The sequence below is a fragment of the Manacus candei genome, unplaced genomic scaffold, assembly GCF_025592945.1.
Source record: "Manacus candei isolate 608988 ecotype Guabito, Panama unplaced genomic scaffold, ASM2559294v1 h1tg000014l, whole genome shotgun sequence".
In the NCBI taxonomy this organism is placed as follows: Eukaryota; Metazoa; Chordata; class Aves; order Passeriformes; family Pipridae; genus Manacus; species Manacus candei.
In genome coordinates this window covers 76668345-76689077 of record NW_026138062.1, presented here as the reverse complement: position 1 = coordinate 76689077, position 20733 = coordinate 76668345, and the positions used below count along the sequence as shown (strand labels likewise).

Here is a 20733-nt window from a genome sequence, read left to right as displayed (position 1 = left end):
CTTGTAATAAAACCTGTGATCCAGCTTGTGGAGCTGAGGGTTGAATGACACACAACCACAAAACAGAGCTGCAATCCCCTCCGAGCTCACCTTCCTGATCACCTTCACAGATGGAGCTCAGCAAGTTAAACCCCCAAAACTTTATTACCCGTGCCCAGCAGACTAAAGGTTGTTTTTCTTTCTCTGGCACTACTAATGACTTTCAGCTGACTGCATTTTAATTAAAAACCCCAGGTAGCCTCTTGGCTGAGCACAGGGGAAGGCTGGTGTTGGGAATGCTGGTGTTACCTGTGCATCCACGAGAGGTCCTTTGTGCACGGAAGCACTTCCTTCTCCTTGCTTTTTAGGGGGGGAGGATGGGAGGGTGATGTCAGAAACCACAGGGAGGCTGTCATGGGCATAAATTCCTGAGCTTTTTAAAACCTGAAGGCAGCAAACAAGCAAGTATTTATTGCTGAAACAAGCGCTACCTTCTAGTCCGTGCAAGTTGAAAATTCTCGTCCACGTGTTTTCTCACACAAATCCCACTTCTGTGTACAAATGCTTCTGGTTTTCACCCTCATCAAGAGCGAAATACCACAGAAAAATACCATTCATCATTTGATGTAGCTATTCTAAGAAACTTAAAGCTGTTAGTCAAGAAACTTAATGTGAAAAGTTCTCTGTAACACACAAGCAGAATGTTAAGGTAAAGCTGTGTGGTTGCAAAATATGTTACAGAAAGGGAAGACAAAAGCAGCAGTTACGCTATTCTGAAAATGTTTATTAGTTCTGCACAATTTATGTGCTGTTTCAGCCACATCTAGCCAGGAACTTGCAAATGAGAATATTTTAAGACAAAAATAAGATAGAGCATGGTTTGTTTTGCTCAGAAGACAGAATGGATCAAACTTGCTTTTACTTCCCACTATGCCTGGGAAACAGCTCTGAATTAGAACATCCATTTTGGTTGCATTTGCTGTTTTATAACACTGGAAACTATGCCATGAAAGTGGAGTTGGAAAGTGGTTATCTGTAAGCAGCTGCTGTCATGCTGAAGTCATACGGCAGATCATCAGTTCCTCTTTTTATTTCCCAAATATCAGGGTGACACTTGGGAGTGTTTACTCAGAAAAGTCGGCCTCAGTAATTGTTCAGATTTTGAGTAATTACACTCTAGAATGCATATAACACTTTGTTTCCTGTGTTCACAGGTTCTTTTCTCCTCCAGAATATTTTAGTTAACATAGGGTGGTTTAAAATCCAATGCAAAATCTCCCAAACTATTTTTTCTTGCAAAAGATTTTTGTATCTCTGTCAGGATTTGTCGGGTTTGTGATCTATAGTATCATAAACTGTTGGGTTCCTGCTGGGATGAGGAATGTACTCATAATGAGACCTTGTGTTATAAGCCATATTTTGACAATAAGTGGTATTCATTTGCTTCAAGTTTTTAATCTTAGTTCTTGTGGACGTCAAGCTTCTATTAAATGTTCCCATATAAAGTGATATTAAGATGAAAATATTAGATTAAAAAACCGTCTAAGATTAAAATACTGTTGTGTAATACACTTTATATTTGGAGTAAAAAAATATTAAATGGCATAAGCATACTTATGAAAAAGGTTAAAAATGCAAGGGCTGCCTAGAATTGTCTTTTTATTGCTCCTGTGTATTTCTTAAGACTTTATTGGGGGTGAAGTCTGTGTTATCAGTATTATCAAAGATTATTGGAGCACTTTGTTTCTTTTAAGCATAATATCCATTTCAAAACATGTTTCAAGTAAGCAAAAACTGACTTTATAAAATAAAAGAGCAGACTTCTGGATCTTAGTTTGTATTAAATATTGCATGCAGGGCTATAGACTTGTGACACTTTACAGCATAATTGTTGGTATTCTGGCAGAGCATTTCAGCAGAACAGCAATTTTAAAGGCCAAATATTCAGTGGGAAGATATATTGCTGGAAAAAGCAAGAACCTATGCAGTTTCCAACATAACTTTATTTGAAAGCACTATTTAAAATAGCATACCATTACAAAGGTACATCATTTGGTTCTAAGGACCTACTAATTTCAACAAGGAAGGTCCTACCAACAGAACAAGCCCACAAAAAGTTTCCGTGCAGCAGAACTCCGAAGATCACTTTCTTTGGGACCTGCTAAAATCTAAATGATGTTTCGTAAATGTGGTGGGAGACAAAAAAGTTTTTAATATCAAAGATGCCCAAAGTCCTAATTAAATGGGTGCTTTTTTTCTCGCTTTTTTAGGTGTATGTTTTTTTTAAGCTTCCAGTGAGAGCCTCTGAATCATTTGAGCTGATTTATCAGGAAACAATGGGGTTTTTTTAATTATTTTTCCACAATCATAAGCTCTGTATGTATCTTTATAGTGTATATATTTATACTATCACTCCGTGATTTCTTGACAACTTTGCAGCAAAATGGTGGAAAAATCTTTGAGTAGGGCAAATAGTTCTCCCCTATCACTGAAAAGCTGCTTAAAGTGACTTTCATCTGAAATTTTTAGTAATTTTTTTTTTCTTTTCCCTTCTAATGCTGGCTTTGAGTGTCTCTCTTGAATATACAAAGTTAATGCAGGAATATTCATGCAGGGTAAAGAATTAGGAAATACGTGAAGTTATGGTGCAGCTTTGCATCAATTTTAAGTAAATATTTTCTATGGAAAGTTGGATATAGAAATTCCAATTCATGGGAAAAATATTATTTTTTTTTCAGCTATGAAGAGAACAAAAATATTAGACCCTACACTTGAGAAGTTTTTAATCCTTTCATGCTTGTTTATGATTTTGTCAGCTTGAGGCTGTACTATCATTTTCTTTTTTCTGTTTCTATACCACAAATGCTACATCAAACCTGAAAGTTCATTCTGTGTCTGTCTTTTCTTTTGGTTAATCATCTCCTTACTTTTGTATTTACAAGGCTAAGATCAAGTATTTCTAGCTGTGGCCAGACCAACAAGCAATGCAATAAGTCATAAAAGAAAGTGAATATTGACAACCTTGTTACTCTTTCCCATCAAAATCCCATGTTACCCCCAAAATTTTATCTGATGTTTTTAATCTGCAGCAACTGTACCTGAAGTATGTGACTAACCAGCTAATTGGCCTTTCTGAAAAGTAACCTGGTTATTTTCAGAAACCTTTACTTAATAGTGGAACTGAAATAAAAGCTTAGATTGTTATTAAGTGCTGTTACTTGCTCTGTTATAGGCATTTTATTGCTTTCCTGTTGGTAGTGGCAAAGATTAATGAAACTTTTATAAAGTTGGATAGAAACAAGGAGGGAAGTATATTAAAGTACCCCAGCTTGCTGCACACTAATTATTGTGTCAGATCTCATTAGAAAACAGATGCACACACAAGACTGTGCTTGCTTATTTTAACACATCTGCTTTGGGAAAGGATTGTGCAAATGTGAGAAGAGATTGCAGGTGAATATTCTACATAAATCAATTCACCAAAAACATTACTCCTTTTTACTGTCCTCCATCTCATTTTTCAGCAGAGGTGCAGAATAAGAAGAATTAGGGAAAACTGTACTGTGTTTGGGTCAGTGGTGGGAGGGAAAGGACTCCAGTTCAGCACATTGTGCTCAAAGAAAGTTCTTATTTTCATGGGCATGTAATTTTAACAAAAGTGACTACGTGTCTAGGATTAGCAGATGATATAATTTCATGGGGTTTTTTAAGTTACACTTCATATGCAGGACTCTCAAATCTGATAAAAGACAGAAATCTTGAGATGGGTGTTCTCTTTGTATTGGAAGTGGTGTATGTAAGAAGAATGTGCATTTTGTGGCTGTATATAACAACAGCACTGCAGCAAAAATAATATCTTTTTACATGATGTTGATAGAAAGAGTTTATTTCAATTAATCATACATAACTATTGTCTGTCTACTACCATCTACATGATTGTGACTGATGAAGGGGACAAAAATGTGCTGTGAAGGAATGACAGGTTGGTCCCTGATGTTTGTGGGTTATATGGTTCCTTTCTGCCTCCTCTGGGTTCTGGGGACTTCCTGGGCAGTCTCAGGCCCTTGCTCCTTTATATGAGAAGACTTATCTTCTGTGGCTCCTTTGTTTCTTAGAGGCTCTGTAATAATCAGGGTTTGTAGGAAGATGGTGTGTTCTGAGGTCTCATCCCAAATACAGAAGTGTGAAAGAGTTGGGAAGTTTTGAAGGTTATAAGGTCATGTCTTTAAAAAGGGAAAAATGTTGCTTATTGTTACTTTTACATTCAGATTTCTGAATAGGCTAGTAAGGACATTGTTTTTACTCTTTGTTATTGCAGAACATTAACCACGTTAACAAAAAATGTATAAACGTTAGAAAACTACTAACCAATTATCTTATGTTCAATCATTTGATGCCAAGAGTTTGAGTGCAATAGGTATTTTTCCTATAAAAAATGACAATTTTATATAGTCAAATGTCTTTCTTTAATAATGATTAGTTTACATTCTGAAATGCTCTATTTAAAAATGCCGTTAAGAGCCAGACTTTTGTAAAGCTCCTGAAGAGCCTCTCGGGCTGTCACAGACTGCAGTGCAGGTGTAGTCACTGCTGTGGTCCCTAGGACAGTTCCTGGAGTGAGAGAGGAACAAGAATTAAAAAACTGAATAGGAAGTTGTCTCTTCCTCCCTCTCCCCTGGAGTTCTGGTTCTTGTGGAACCTAAACAGGAGGGACTTTTTGTAACTCTAAAAGCTGAATTGTCCTGCTTTCTTCCCCCAGCCCTGTGTACATTCTAGAAAACTGGAAGAACGGTTAAAAGCATAATCTTAATAACAAACATCCCTAAAGAATAGTTGTTTCATAGCAAAAACATAGCTCAGTCTACAAAGAAGTTAAAGGTTTTTAATGATGTGCTGTAACTACTGCCTGCTTTTGGTGTGCATTCTTTCAGTGGTATTAATCTAACTCTTATGGAAGCTTTTCTCAGTGTTTCTGAATTAGACAGTCATGGAGCTATTTTAAATAAATGATATGTGAAGACCTTCACTGATGTAGCATGGTTTAGATTTTTTTTTAAAAAACAAACCTTCTAATGTCCTTCATGAAAAACAATACCCCGTGAAGACATGCAAAAAAAAATCTATTCCTTCTTTTGGCTGCTCAGAAATGACATCCATGAACAGGTTTTACTTTAAAAGGACCTCATGCTGGCAGGCAATATATGAAGTAGGGACACTGGACTAACATCTCAACCATTGTGTTCAGCTATAACTGAATAAAGCTTTGCTTTCTTAGGGCAAAGTTGATTGTGAAAACAGAAAGTTCTCAAAGAAAAATGTGCAAAATATAATCCTTCTTTCTGTAAATTATAAAAGGACCTTCCATCTAATTTGACCTCTAGTTGACATTCCATGACCCCCCTCCCTCCTGTAGTGATTTTTTTTTTGTTTTTTTATGAGCTTGGAGCTGCTCAATGGATCTGCAAACCAAGTTATCGACAGCAGGTTCAAAATACAGCTTTAAGTTTCAGTTAAGTGAAAAAAAGTCTTATTGTGTTTAAATACTAAAGTCAATTGCTACCCTTGCAATTGCAGTGTCTGGAAAATTTAAGGATAATTATTATCAACTCTAAAAGGTAGGGAAAAAATTAAGCAATAAATTAAGCTAAAAATTATCAGCATATGTTTAGGTATCTCCTAGAGTTAAAGGCAAATGAAAAAATGTCATGCTTAAATATCTTTGCCCTAAATTGTGTGCTTTTAAAATGAAAATTGCAGCTCAACCTTATTATCCTCTGTCAGATAAGGAGTTGCTCTTGAACTCAAGCCCTCAGAATTTCACTGAATTGCCTAAGTATTGTAGTAATTTTTTGGAGGTTTTTAAGAGCCTGTTATTGGTACATGGTTGTTTTTTTTTATTTACAATCTTCTCTTTGACTTGCAATTTTCAGCCTTGTAAATTCCTTTGTGAATATTGTACCAGACAAACCCACGACCCAGCCATACGGTGCTCACAGAAAGGTCAGGAAACACCCTGTGGGGGGAACTGCAAGGTGGTCAAAAGTTGCTGACTTTGCTTGTCAACACTAACACTGGACAACTGGAAATACTTCAGCTCAGGTTCTAGTTTTATCATGGTGTAGAACACAAACTGAAACAGATATTTACCAGTTGAAGGTTGGGACATTTGATGTTATTTTAGCTAGGAAGGGATCATTTCTGCAGGACAATAAGTCTCTGGAGAAGCTTCAAAATCTCTGCCACAAGAGTAAGAGCACAGCAAAGGCATCACATGAGGTGTCACATTCAGTGGAGGTAAATCATCTGTTACACTGCAACATTTCTACCTTTTATTGTCAGTTCTGTGCTCAACCCATCCCTTCAAAAGGATAAAAGATGGAGACATAAACATCCTTTATCCATCACTGAGGAATGGTTTCCTGGAAACTGTAGCTGACCTGATCAGGACATGCTGCTATCACAGAGTGCCCACATGGGGAATGTTGCCTCATGTCATGAAGAGGGTCCCTCTGGAAAGCTAGAGCTTGTTCTACATATCCGGAGGGGGAAAGGGGGAATTATGTATCATTCTAAGAAAACTGAGAATTAAAATTAGAGCAAGTAAATGGATAAATCTCTCCACAACTCCATAGTTGGTTTTTTTTTTCCTTCAGAAATCAGAATGATAGACCTGTGGAAAAATGTATTTACTGAAGCTCTCCATTTTTTTTGTCATAAGAAGTTCTTTGTTAAGAACTTTTAGCTGTTTTCTAATTTGGATGAACCTAAAGAGATTGCAAACCTACCTAAGATAAACTGGCCTTCTCTGCCAAATCTGTAGACATGAACAAAACAGGGCTTAATATATACCCATGTAACTCCAAGTTGTGCATACAACACAAAGAAGAGAGATATGGAGATACAACATTACACAGAGCGAGTTGAGCTATACAAAATGGTATTCTGTCTACCAAAGTAAACTGAAATATAGTAAAATGAAATTTCCTCCTTTTCTCTCATTAGCCTTGCCAGAAGTTGATTTACAAAGTACTTTTTTTTAATGTAATTGAAAATATGGGTAATGAGATAGGGGAGGCTGAAAGAGCACAGGAGTTATTCAGATATGTCTGAAGAATGCAGGATAGTGTAGAAAAGAGATGTCTGAGAGGTTGCTCTGATGATACTTTCCTCAACTGTATTACATGGAGTGTTTTCAATGCCAGCTTATTTATAGTACAGAATAATTAAGGGATTGATGCTTCCCCCATTTGTACACTCAGAAATGGGATGAGAGGAAGGAGCACTGGGGAAGGGGAGCAAGTTGTTTTTTTCTGGTACATTTTAACAAGCAGGATTGAGCGTGGGCTCCCTGAGGAGACAGTGCTGTTTTACAAATTCTCAGTAACTAAGTAATTACATAGGAAGTATGAACAAACTGATTTGCTGGAAAACACTGGCAATTGTTTTCTTTTCCTTTCTCTTCCCTTTTTGTTTTCCTCTGTTTCTACCTTGGAGCTCACAGACTATATGTAGAGGGTTCATATGGATAGCATTTTTTTTTTCTTTTAAAAATGCTGCAGACTTCTGAATTTTATGTATTTGTTTCTCCACATATATTTGGACACTTTGTTAAAGATGTTTGCAATATGTAAGGAAACTTATTCTGTAGAATTTTTATGCACCACTCTGCTTCAACCTAGAAAATGAGTAAAGTTATCATGCAGGTAGCTGGAATACACAAATAAAATTAGGAATTTACATGCAAATAAACTGCTACTTATGTTCTTCAGCTTGTTCCACTTCTAATAATTGGTTCTTCTGTTCACATCTTGGATTTTATTTCCAGAAGTTTTGAGGTCAATTAAATGGCAGGATGTGATAGCATTACTTCTGGCTTTCACTTGAATATATCAATATCATCCCTTTCAAGCCAGTAAATACAAGCTTTACCTGTAATTATTCACGTAGCTCGAGTCTTGGTTCTCCTCCCTTCTGATCCTCTGCCTAGAAGGGATAAGTAGCTTGCAAATAAAATGAAGTGATGAATCATGTTATTTGTAGCTGGCGATAACACTTGTTAGGATGATGGTGGAAGGCCTGAGGTGATTCGTGAGAGATGCAAGTCTTCAGTTCTCCACCAGCAGTGTGGTAACAGGTATGTCAACCAGATGTGCAGCAGGAATGGGCTCTGTTCCACCTGGTGGCACAGCAGCTGGAGAGGAATGAAGGGTGGTTGTGAAGGAGCCCATCAGTAACATCCTTAGAGGAATTCTGTTGTGCCCTGGGGAGTTCTGCAATGTCATCACCCCTGTTCATGTGTGTGGTGTCACATGAAGGCACCCACACTGATGCTGTTCCTGTAACATACAGGGAGTGCTGGCAAAAATCACTGATCTGTCATTTAACCTTCCTCTCATTACCTTTAGTTTGGCTTCTTTGTTTTTATGTCTCAGTTTGAATTAATGTGTTAGTGTTTGTAAAGTGCTCTGAAGATGAAAAAGCCTTACATAGGTGCTTTGTAGAATTATTGGTTTTAATTGTTTCTGTTTGGTATAGCTTCAATTAAAAACACTGACTAGTACTACTTCAATAACAAATAGAAAAGGCAGGTTTTTTGTTTTTTGGTTTTTTTGGTTTTTTTTTTTTAGAAAAAGTAGACTTTAGGAAAGAATTGGGCAGAGATAGAAAGAAGGAATGGATAGATATTCTTCTGGCTTTCACTTCATTCATATTAACCTCATTGACTGCTTGCTAAATGCAGTAATTTAAATATGCCAATGCCCACATAAAAATAGACTCTGAGATCCACTGCTTTTCAGAGGGAAAACCTGGAGCTTGAAAAGTTATTTATACAATTTCTACTGTCAGTGGTACTGAAATCCTTTTTGTGAATGATTAGTCAGGAAATGAAAATGGGAAAGTCTGAGTCACAGCCCCCTTTCTGGGGGTGCATAGCCAGGACTGCTGTTTTCCCCTGATTCCGTGGTATTTGCTTAAAGCTTGGAGTGGTAAAGGCAAAAAAGTCTTCCTGCTGCTGAAGGGTAATTTCAAATATCAGAATGGTAGATTCAAAAGCAAGTAAAAGGGCACTAATATTTGGAAATTTGTGCATTTAAGGCAGGTTTGTGACATGATGCAATGCAGAGTTTTTGAAGGCCTTAACTGGTAAAAGCAGTCATTTGCCCCAGTACATGCATTAAATCATAGGGCAGACAAGGTCAGCTTTCAAACTGAGGGCTGAGAAAACCTTCTACCAAGTCTCTCTCCCTGCCCGGATGTTATTCTGCCTTCTCAGCAGGCCAAACCAAATTGCAGGGTTGAAGTGCAGGTATTGGCAGCAGGGGAGTCTAAAAGGCAGCTCTGATATCACAGAGCCTGTTGACTCTGAGCCAGTGCGGCACTGACACCACTGCACAGAACAGTTTACAAAGAGCTGAACAGATTAATGGATGACCTCTGAATTTGTAGACATTTCTAAACTAGAAATGTAGAGATTGCTCATGGTTTGTTGTTTGGAGTTCGGGTTTTTTTCAAAGCTTCCTCCAGAATGTTTTTCTGTGTTTCTAATTATCTGAGGGCACACAAACATTTACTGTAACATTGTCTGTGCTATTTTGGAGATCTAGCAAGGTCCCCTAGGCCACAAAACTGATGCAGACAGCTATTGTGCAGCATTGCCAAAGCACCCAGCACATTGGCTTCACTGAGCAGTGTTGTAACATTCTGCTCTAGTTACTGATTTTACTAGGTGGGAAGGGCAGAGTCAGGATTGCTCCAGCTCCCCACACTCAGGAAATGAAGAAACACAAAAGCAAATAAGTATTCTAGTATTAAACAGCTCACACCTGTTAGAGCCTGACTGAACTATTCCTACAGTGTAATTTAGTTATTTTTTTAGTTTCAATTTATTTCTCAGTCCATGTTTGTTCTGTTCCAATTATAAGGAAGTATAAGCAATTACACTTATGTGTTTTAAGTCATGATATATCTCACTTACTAATGATATTTACTAATTTACTACTATATTTCACAAGATAGTGATAGGATAAGGGGAACTGACTTTAAACCGAAAGAGAGTAGGTTTAGATTAGTTATTAGGAGGAAATTCTTCCCTGTGAGGGTGGTGAGGTATGGGAACAGGTTGCCCAGAGAACCTGTGGATGCCCCAACCCTGAAGTGTTCAAGGCCAGATTGGATGGGGCTCTGAGCAACCTGGTCTAGTGGAAGGTGTCCCTGCCTATGACAAGGGTTTTGCAACTAGAGGATCTTTAAGATCCCTTCCAACCCAAGCTATTCTATGATTCTAATGAGTGACAAAATTTGCTTCTTACACACGTCTGTTATTCTACAACAGACCCATGTATTTCAACACACATGTATTGATGTTCAGAGCTCTCACATCCTGCAGTTATTCTTAGTTAATCACATAAATCTCATTCAGCCAAGTGAGGATTTCTAACCTCTTATTCTCCATACCCTGCCATCATTATTCTGTGTTTTGTAATAGCAGGGGGACTCTAGAGCCTAGCATACAACTATTATGATTAGCTAGATCAAACTCTATTCTAGTAGCAGATAGCTATAAACCACAGATTTATGTATCTGGTTTTCAGTATTATTATTTCTTTCATAAAACAGAGGTCAGCAAGCTCTGGTGCAGGTCTCAGGGACAGTGCATAGGGAGATTTTGAAGAGTACACAGCAGGGTTAAGTGTTCTGAGCTATAGTACCTTGAAAAGGTGTAGACTTTCTGCTCTCAGCATTACAAAGGGATAAGATGCCCATGGAAAGGTGATCAGCAGCAATTTTCACCACTGCATTGTGACATCTGTCACCACCTGCTGAGGCTTTACTAGCATGTCTCTTTCTTTTTAGAAGAAAATTACAGTATGGCACACAAGTCATTGAGTCTTTTATAGACTATGCACACTCAGGGAAACAATGGCTTTGTTCCAGAGTGCTGGACAGAATTTTATACGGTAGTGCTTGGTTTCAGTTGTATTTCACTTTATAATAAATACCCTTCATATGTATGCATATATGTGTGAATTCTCTTTGTTTTTCTTCTTGAACGTACTCAGCTTTTTCACAATCTAGAATAGAAGCAAAGATGTGTTATTTTCTCTGCCTTCTGTTTTATACTTTCTCTGCCATGTCCAAACATCATTCCATGGGTAACTTTTTCACTGGTGCATTATCATACTCCTATCTAGACTCTGATCAGTCAAATAAATTGATTGCCTCACAGATTATATATTTCTAGATTTAAATGTTTCTGTCATCCTGATCTTTTCTATTATATACGTAAAGGTCCATGTTCAAGACCTCCGCCCTTCTGAAACAATTCACTTTACAAAGCTAGAGCAGGACTGTCTCTTTTTGATCCCAAAGTCCTGTGCTGGCTAATCCCCAAGTGAGAGTCAATTGTTTCTTATATCTGAAGCTGGTCTTGCTTGAATTCCAGGGTTCATCCCCCAGATCTCACCAAATCCTAGTCTTGCTTGCCTGTAGAAAACATTCATACGAACAGGAGCAGTTTTCAGGGCAGAGTGAAGTTCGGTCGCCTGGCACAGCTCATCTCACAGTTGTTCACCATTCAGTGCTTCATGTAAATAACAGAAAAGGGATTCACTGGTTTGGATTTTAAATGTTGAGGGCATTAACAACTTTCTGAATCATCCTGGCCACTTCAGAGGTGGGGTAGCTGTTCCATAGCCTGAACCTTATTAACACTTGCCTTTGGAGAACACAGAATAATCTGCCACTTTATTTTCTGTATTCTCTGTTTACGTTGCCCTAATTATTCATTCTTTATTTATTTAATTATGATTTTTTTCTGTTTCCTTTTAAATACATTTACTTCTGCAGACTTTAGGATGGGTTTGCCCTCAACTGCCGTAGTCTGTGCCTGTGTGCTGCTGCCTGTGCGAAAAACAGTTGTCTCATTTTCTCTAAACTTGTGTTGCCATTGTCATTATAATTCCACAGAGCTAATAAAAGATGTGCTGCTTATTTCTATGCATTCCCTAAACAATTTTTAATCATGAATGTAAAACACAAGTAGTTTAATTGCTGTTTTTATTTTGCTGGCTATGTCAGGTTGTACTTGCTGGGACATACACGAATACCTGGGGAATTTTGTCTGCTTTTGTTTTTCTTTTTTTAAGTAGACGCATTACATGAGTTCAGTCTTATCAATTCTCTTACTGGGCTTCAGAGGGCTGAGCATTTTCACATTCAGAATTGTGGATCTTGGGAAAAGGGAAGAAAAATGAGTTAGAGGGAATGAAGGAAAATATTAACTCGATGCCTTTAATTTACAGCAATTCTGTAGTTCTTTTAAATGTTCCTTAGTCTTGCTGGTTTTGATGCCATTTTAAATGCCAACTGTGCCTTAAATTTGTTCACTTTCTAAGCATGTTAATGTGAAGGAAGTTTGTTTTTTTTTCCTGCAGTTGTGTTATGTAGTATGGCTGGTTCTGCTTGAATGTCATTACAGCAGTGAGATGTTTCAATTTCAGGTGGCAGCCAGCAGCTGTGCATGCCAAGTGCAGGTCCTTCTCTATTGTTTCCTGGCTTAGATCTTTCTGATATCATTTCTATGGAGATCATCTCACTGGAGAGAGTAAAAGGGAATTTATAAAACTTTTAAAACTCTCTTTATTTTTACCATTCAACTTGTTTCCATGGCAATGGGATCTATAAGATTGTCAGTAGCAAAGAGCTGAAAGTGAGAATTCACTTGTAGATTTTATTAGGTGACTCCCAGCTGAGATCTGCAAATACTGGAGAGCAAAATAAGGAATAAAGCATTTAGGACGAGAAAAAAGGACAAACTAAGATATTGGAAAAAATACTGTCTGCTTTGTTTTTATCCTCATTGGATGTGATAAATAAGGAAATGCTTATTTAACTGTTCTTGGGCGTGTGAGTTGTGTGGACACACTTGCAATTTTCTTCAGACTGTTTTTTAGGATAGCAGCAATTCTGTATAAAAAATACAGTCCATCCCTTTTATAGGATGGGCTTTTTGGCAGAGACCTGACCATTTCAATGGATGTCTGTGTGCAGTGAGGGATATGTATCAGCAAATTGCATTGCTGCAGTTCAGGTTCAGTGTATTTTCAAATGTTAGCTTATGTTTTTTGTGTAAGAAGTAGTTGACAACTCCATTTCTGAAATTACCTACCTTGCTGAAAGGAACTGGTTTGCTAACCAGTAAACCAGATCTGTGTGGCATGAATCTTACATGTTTTGTTGCTCACTTTAGAATGGAAATCTTTCTTCTGTTGACAGATAAGAAATAAGACTCCTCACCACTGAGGATTTGCCTTAACAGATGTGTCCTCTTAGCAGGCAGTAAAATGCGGGATAGCTGAAGTCAACAGATTTTGCTCCCCAATCTCATATCCCATGTTCTTTCTTTCAGTTCTCTGCATGGAAATCCAGTCTTTATCCCTTTGTGTTTTACTCAACAACAAACTATTTGTGTAGAATATTTTACCCAGGGGTCCCATGGTGTGCTTGATATCCAAATGTGTTGATGTTAAGTCTGCCACAACCTTTTCTTACTCGAGTGAGCTAAGATCCAGTGGCTAGGTGGAGTAAGTGCATAACCCTTCAGTTTTAGACAATTATGCCTTGAGCAAAAAGGCAAGCAGAAAACAGGGAGGGAAATTTCTAGCTTAGGATAAAAATGCAGCAAAATTTTTAAGAGCAGATGGTCTCTTCCCTAAACTGCTGAGTGAGGGCCTGGGCCTAAGTAACCAGTGTGTCAGTCCTTTGTGTTCTGCTAAATCCTGTGTTGCATGTGGCAAATACTGAGCAAATTATGCCAATTGTGAATTTACCATCTCTCTTCTTCAAACAGCACAATATGACCTCAAAAAGGGATCACTTAAGAGAGCGAGCAAAGTTTAGAGATAAGTCAAGGTTCAGGATTTGTTGAAATAACTGGTGTCTTCAGGGAAATTATGACAGTTTTCGTCAAACTGAAAGTGGCCCATTGTATGTTCTTTACTGTAGCATGGTGTCACCAAGATGTTTTCTCATCAGTCAGTGATGTGTTTAAAAAAACCCATGAAATACATTAATCTCTTCTTATGGTGTTTATAATGCTCTTGGTGATACAACCTACTGGATTTTAATAACTAGCTCATTCTGATTTTGTAAATCTGCAGGGTTTTGGTTTAAAATAACAAAGTGGGGAACATTGAAAGAAAATTTCAGTGTTATATAGCCAGTACAAGATTTAAATTAGATAATTAACTCTTTATAATGGTCTCTGTACAGCTGTTAGATATTAGTGAAGTCCAAAAATGGAACAAAGAGGTTGTAAAGTAGCTCGTAGAGATATGAAAACAGCTGAGACTTTATCTAACTAAAATCTCAGTGTGATTTGTAGCCTAATCTCATATTCTGTGCTTGGATGTGACAAGTAATCTTGGAATCTTCTTTCTACCAGTCTTCAAGTTGTATGTTCTTCTATTTAAAAGACTCCTCCTTTACGATACATGTAAAATGTAACCTCTTATTCACACTGTTGTTGATTACAGTATTAAACCAGTATTTTTAAGTCTTTCCTCCGAAACATGTTTTGGGCATTTCTTCTTCATAAGTTCAGGAACTCCAGATGTAAGCATCTCCAATGAGATGCTTCTGTTCATTTGGTTTTGAGGTTTCAGGGAATAGTAGTTTCTTACAAGTAAAATGTTTATAAATGCTTATAATTTTATTAACTAGGAGTTTTAATATGAAACACACCCTAAAGAAAACTGCAGTGTATTTGATAAATTGTTTGGCTTTTTGTTGTCTACACTGAATTTAACTATTGCTTTTCCTGACTGTTTTTACCAGAAGAGAAATGCAACACTTAGGTAAACTTAAAAGCAGATTGTATTTCACACAGGAACAATGTGCCCTTGTCAGAGACTGTCACAGACTGAGTTCTGTCACAGACTTTTCTGTGGCACTAAAATGGCATTTTGGGATGGTGGAGTTCTCCTTGTTTGCACTCAATATCTGACACCAGTAATAAAGAGCATAAGCCAACAGACTCAGCTGTATTTACAACCATGTCCCCGTGCAATGGCTGCACAGAAATATTCCATGGCAACCCTTTTGGAAATATTTTATAGGTATGATGTTTAGGCTACTGTTTCTATTAAATAAAATGTTTGTCTTGCCCAGTGGATGAATTCCTATAAATTGGGCTATCTGGGAGTAAAATGGAAAGGCACAGGCATGAAACATGTGAGCTCTGCTTTGAACCAACTAAAGCACCATCCATGTTTGATCAATCCATCTTGTTTTAGTCTTTGAAACCAATTACTGAAGCCCTGAGCCTTTACTTTCCTACAGAATTAGTAGATTTGTATTATTAAGCACACAGCTAAGAGCTAACTTTAGGGCTTTAATTTCTATGTTCAGATTGAGATATTGATTCAGAGTGAATATATAAATATTTCTTATGAGAATCTCATGGCAAGGGTAGGATCTGTTGGATATGTTTTCCTTAATGTATTTAAGAGACAGTAGTATGTCGAGGCTCTTTTGTTTTAAGCTAGTTTGGACCAGTTCTGAAGACTGTTCTTTATTTTAAAAATTACATTGTTTTTAAACCACACACTTACTTTTTTAATTCTGGGCTTGTTGCAGTGGGGTATTGTTTGGGTGATTTGGTGTTTGGTTTTTTTTTTGGTATTTGGTTGTTTGGGGAATTTTTGTTCTTTTTGAGACCTCTTTGGAGCACATAACATATCTTACTCTTAATATGACTTGATACACAAATAAATGTAGAAAACCTTTTGTGCTTCTGTTTGTTTATTCTCTCAATTTACATTGTGGCTACATTTGTGTATAACACTTATTTGTATAATAATGATTAAATGTAACGAGGAATCATCAAAAGTGAGGGCCCTTATTTTTCTGCATAGGTCCCAGCTGGGTACTGCAGTGACCAGGAATTCCAATCCTATGATTGCAAGTGGCAGCACTTGGAATTATTTTTTCAATGTGAATTCCAACAACTGTTTGAGTTCAGAGTTTTCAGACTAATGAAGCCACAGGTTCCACAGGTTGGAGTGGTAGTTTTTTTGTTGTTTGTGGGATTTGTTTTGTTGTTGTTTTATTTTTTTCTGCTGCTTCTACCGTGATGGATCAGCACATTTAAAAGATGCACTAAAACTTCTGGTGGGGCACAACATTTTTGGATACAGAACTATAACTAGTCCTGTGTTTTGATATGAAAACATCTCTCTATCTAGTGCTGCATTGATATTCTGTGTGCCTAGTGAAAAGTTGACTATATTGAAGCTATTTTGGGGATGTTTGTAATCTTTTGGAGTAGCTGATTATGTAATAAATTAGGCATTTGATATGAAACACATGGATAATTTTTTTTTTTTTTTTTTTGAGAACCTCTATGCAGGAATTTCCACCAGAATTTGAGAATGTTTGGTGAAGCTGATGTAAGGAAAACCTGGAGGGGGGATAGGGAGGAGAAAAAGGCTCCTCCACCTTTGAACTCCAAGAGAATTCGTAGAGGCAACAACAGAACAATGCCTGTGACAGTTGGGTTTTGGTTTGTTTTTTTGGTTGGTTGCTTTTTGTTTGGGGGAAATAAGTGTAATACAGGTCCTATGGAGCTAGAAATGAAACATCTCTATATACAGTTAAATGTTTTTAGGGTAATTGTGTAAACCAGTGAGTGCCATGGGCCTGAGCTGTGGAAGTTGCTTTGAAGACTGCTGGAGAGCCAGCCCCCTGGCACACCAACCAGGAATGGTCTAGAAGACTTTATCTGCATAGGCGACTGTGTGACATACCCAGGAATCTTCTCAGTCTTAATAAATTTGCTAATATAATCATGGCCAGTATTTCTTTCTTTGCTGAGCCCTGGTAATTTTTTAATGTTTCTATTAATTGAAATTTCTGAAGTAGCTCATGTTCTGTTCTATAGTTGGATCTGCTTTTAACTACTGTCTTTCCATCAAACTTGAAGTAAATAATTACTCTTAGTTTAGCCACAGGTGCATATACATGGGGCATGTGTATGTGTATGTGTATGTATGAATGGGCTCTCTGGGTATGCATATGCACAATAAATATTTTCCTTTTCTTTTCAGTGGGATGCCATAACTGAGATGGATGAACACAACCGTCCCATTCACACTTACCAGGTGTGCAACGTCATGGAACCAAACCAAAACAACTGGCTTCAAACCAACTGGATCTCCCGGGATGCTGCACAGAAAATCTACGTGGAGATGAAGTTCACCCTGAGGGACTGCAACAGCATTCCTTGGGTACTGGGGACCTGCAAGGAAACTTTCAATCTCTACTACATGGAGTCAGATGAGTCTCATGGAGTAAAATTCAAGCCAAACCAGTACAGTAAGATTGACACTATTGCAGCTGACGAGAGCTTTACCCAGATGGATTTGGGCGACCGCATCCTTAAACTCAACACAGAAGTCCGTGAGGTTGGGCCAATAAACAAGAAAGGGTTTTATCTTGCTTTTCAGGACATTGGAGCCTGCATTGCTTTGGTTTCAGTCCGTGTTTATTACAAGAAGTGCCCTTTCACGGTCAGGAATTTGGCCATGTTTCCTGACACCATTCCAAGGGTGGATTCTTCCTCTCTGGTGGAGGTTCGGGGCTCCTGCGTGAAGAGTGCTGAGGAACGGGACACCCCAAAGTTGTACTGTGGGGCAGATGGGGATTGGCTCGTGCCTCTGGGACGGTGCATCTGCACTGTGGGATATGAAGAACTGGAGGGCTCCTGCCATGGTAGGAAAACACTGGTGGATTTTTATTTTCTTTTTTGTTTTTAATTTAAAAAAGTAGTCCTATAATGTCATATGTACCTTGCATGTTCTCTTCTGCTGCTCAGAATAATTTCACAATGACTTGAGGATAAGATACTCTCTTCTGTAGTAATAATTGTAAAGAAAGCCTCAGAAACCACTGAGATGTGAGTCTACTGTGATTTACATTTGCTTTTTAGCAAAAAGGGAGAGAAAGAGTCCATATTCATAAGTTACATAAATGACTGCTGTTTTGCTGCAGAGTTTCTCAGATTCAATGGTATTAGGCAAGGAACAGAGCAACCTTAGATAATGCAGAGCATTAAAAGCACTGTGCATTGTAATCAGAAAATGAAAGTCACTTTGTTGTCTGGTCTTGCTGGCATTAATTATCAAAACATACTCATTGCAAAGATGCAATGTTGACAATACCATTACTGGAAGCAAGCATCATTTTCTACATGAGGTCAAAAGGTTTTTCTCTTAATGGGATAAGGATTTTCTTTGAGACTTTAATGCTGAATGAATTTCTGTCCATTATGGGAGTGAGTCATACTCTGGATCTCTACATGAGCAGTACAGCCAGCAGAGTTCACCAAAAATGTTTTCTGCTGTACATTGACTCCTCTGGTTTGTTCAATTTGTCCAGTTTGCTGCTGAACAGGTACCTTCTAAATGAAATAGAGTTCCCAAAACCACAAATGTTTGCATATTCTTATCTATTTGCCCCAAGAGTAACAAATTACTATTTTAGAAAATTATAATCTAATAGAACTGCCATATCTTTTGAAATCATTTTCACTGGTATCTGATGTTGTCCATTCGCTCTTCTTCAGTGTATTTCAATATTAGTGCTACTTTTTTCTGACAGCTTTCCAAGCTATATTATTTTTGCATTGCTTCATGAACATCTTGCCTAAGGCAAACCCAAATGCAGAAGAGGCTTTATTAACTAAAGAGCAATGATTAATTTTTCACTGGTGCCCACTCTGCAGTGTCTAAGGGCGGGCATATTTCTCTTTGTGCCAAAGCTGGTGGTGGAGATGCCACTTGGACAACTGGAAATGCGTTTTTACACTATGACTGTTGTGAACTGAAGTGAGATTGAGAGCAACCTTTCAAATAGCCAGAATGTCTTATTTTGACACTTTCCTTCTTGACTCAGGCGTGAATCAAAAATTTAGTTTAAAAGACCTGTTGTGTCAATGAGACCTTAACTAACTCTTTAATACCCATCAAATCATGAAATACCTGAATGGGACTAACTCTCCAAGGGAAAATTTGAAATATTTACATTCAACTTATTTTCATAGAAGCGGGGTTGTGGGGACTAGGTGGGGGAAGAGTAGAAACCATTATAGTCTGATAAGAAGATCTGAGATATATTTACACAATTTTCATGTCTTCTAGGTCCTTTCTGCAAATCCCAACCCCAAACCCTTTGTCTTTCCCATTCCCTCGCTGGAGTTACGAATTTGAGTCTTGAAAGTATTTTACATCGTTGTGTTGGTACTTCTTCGTAGTCATGCTCTGTGAAATATTCAAAAGAGAGAATTATTTCTTTCCTCTACATGCAAATAATAGCCAAAATAATAATTTTGCATTTTGAAATCTGTTCTGACAACTAATTGGGTGGTGGGCAATACTTGCTAATAGTTGAATGTTTTCTCCTACTTGTAAATGTTGTCAAACTGATTATACACCGTCATGTGGCTCAGTGGAGGAGTAAGCACTTTGAGGTATATAGGGCTTATCTGTCATAGAATTTAAAAAATAAATTTCTATTTTGATATTTTTGGAGACAAGCAGTCTCTGTTCAGGAAGTATTAAGTGGCAAAAGGAAAGACATTCTGCCTTTGTCATTGCACATAGTTTTACAAAGCAGTAAGAATGGGAATAAAAACAGTCTTTGATCAGTTTTACTACTGCTATTAAAATCATAGGTCATTTTTAACTGCCAAAATCTAGTTTATTTGCTTCCCTGACTGGCAACATTTCAGTTATTTCAATATATGTGGGTTTTATGTGTATCTCTCTTTGTCTGTGAATCCATCAGTATTCCCTATCCATCCTATTTCCTTTTAAAAGCACAAAAGTGTGTGAGAAGAATTCCCAACCAGTTTAAAATATCCATACTTATTAAATGTATACCCCAATGTGTCTAGTCAGTTCAGAGGCAGATTGATGGGGAGTTTTTCATTAATTTGGAAATGTCTTCCTTTTCTGAGGTCAGTGGGGAAAAGTCTCATTGATTGCAAGATGTTCACAGGTATTTGTGTGTTATGTACATTTCTTAAGGGGATAACCTGAAAAAATACCATCTTCTCTAAACTTACTGTGTAAACAATCTATCATCTTTGGTTTCAATCTACTTTCTAGATTGTCCCCTCAAAATCCTGAAATAACAGCAACATTCACATGTTCTTCTGTTTCTGTAGGCATTAATGAATAAATTAATACCAATAATTTGGTGATATTAATCATAAATGGCTCTAATTGAACTGCTTTGCTAAACCATTGATGCCAGCCCCATTAACAAGTTAGAGCTTAAAAAGGATTCTAATAAACATCACTTAAAAGTAGCGAGTTCAATGTCATATATTTCCTGAATGTCAGCCCGAGACAAGAGTTGTACTAAATTTAACAAATGTATAATATATAAAGGTCATATCAGGACTTTGTTTATGGTTTATTTTATGGTTTATTTATATTTTATTTTATGGTGTTTGTGGTTTATTTTACACAGGAACAAACAATCATGATAAGGAACATTATAAACTCAATTGTAATAGCTCTGTTTGGGCATGATACAGAAATAATTGGATTATTGTTAACTGAAGTCTAATTCTGTAATGATTTACCAAAAATTATCTGAATTATCAAGGTTAGCAATTAATGGCAGATAAAAAATTAATTTTATATAGGAATTAATAGTTATTATAGTAATTTCAGAATATATTTTATTCTT

The 20733-nt window shown here is 37.3% G+C and overlaps 1 protein-coding gene across 4 annotated transcripts in view; it reads left to right on the top strand.

Annotated features, from left to right (window-relative positions):
• The window catches only part of EPHA6 (EPH receptor A6), a 451959-nt gene that overhangs the window by 91165 nt on the left and 340061 nt on the right, over positions 1–20733 (top strand). For all 4 annotated transcript variants that reach the window (XM_051779391.1, XM_051779390.1, XM_051779389.1 and 1 more), the window contains exon 3: positions 17085–17748. In XM_051779391.1, the coding sequence (XP_051635351.1) occupies positions 17085–17748 (664 nt within the window). The remainder of the gene's footprint in view (positions 1–17084; positions 17749–20733) is intronic.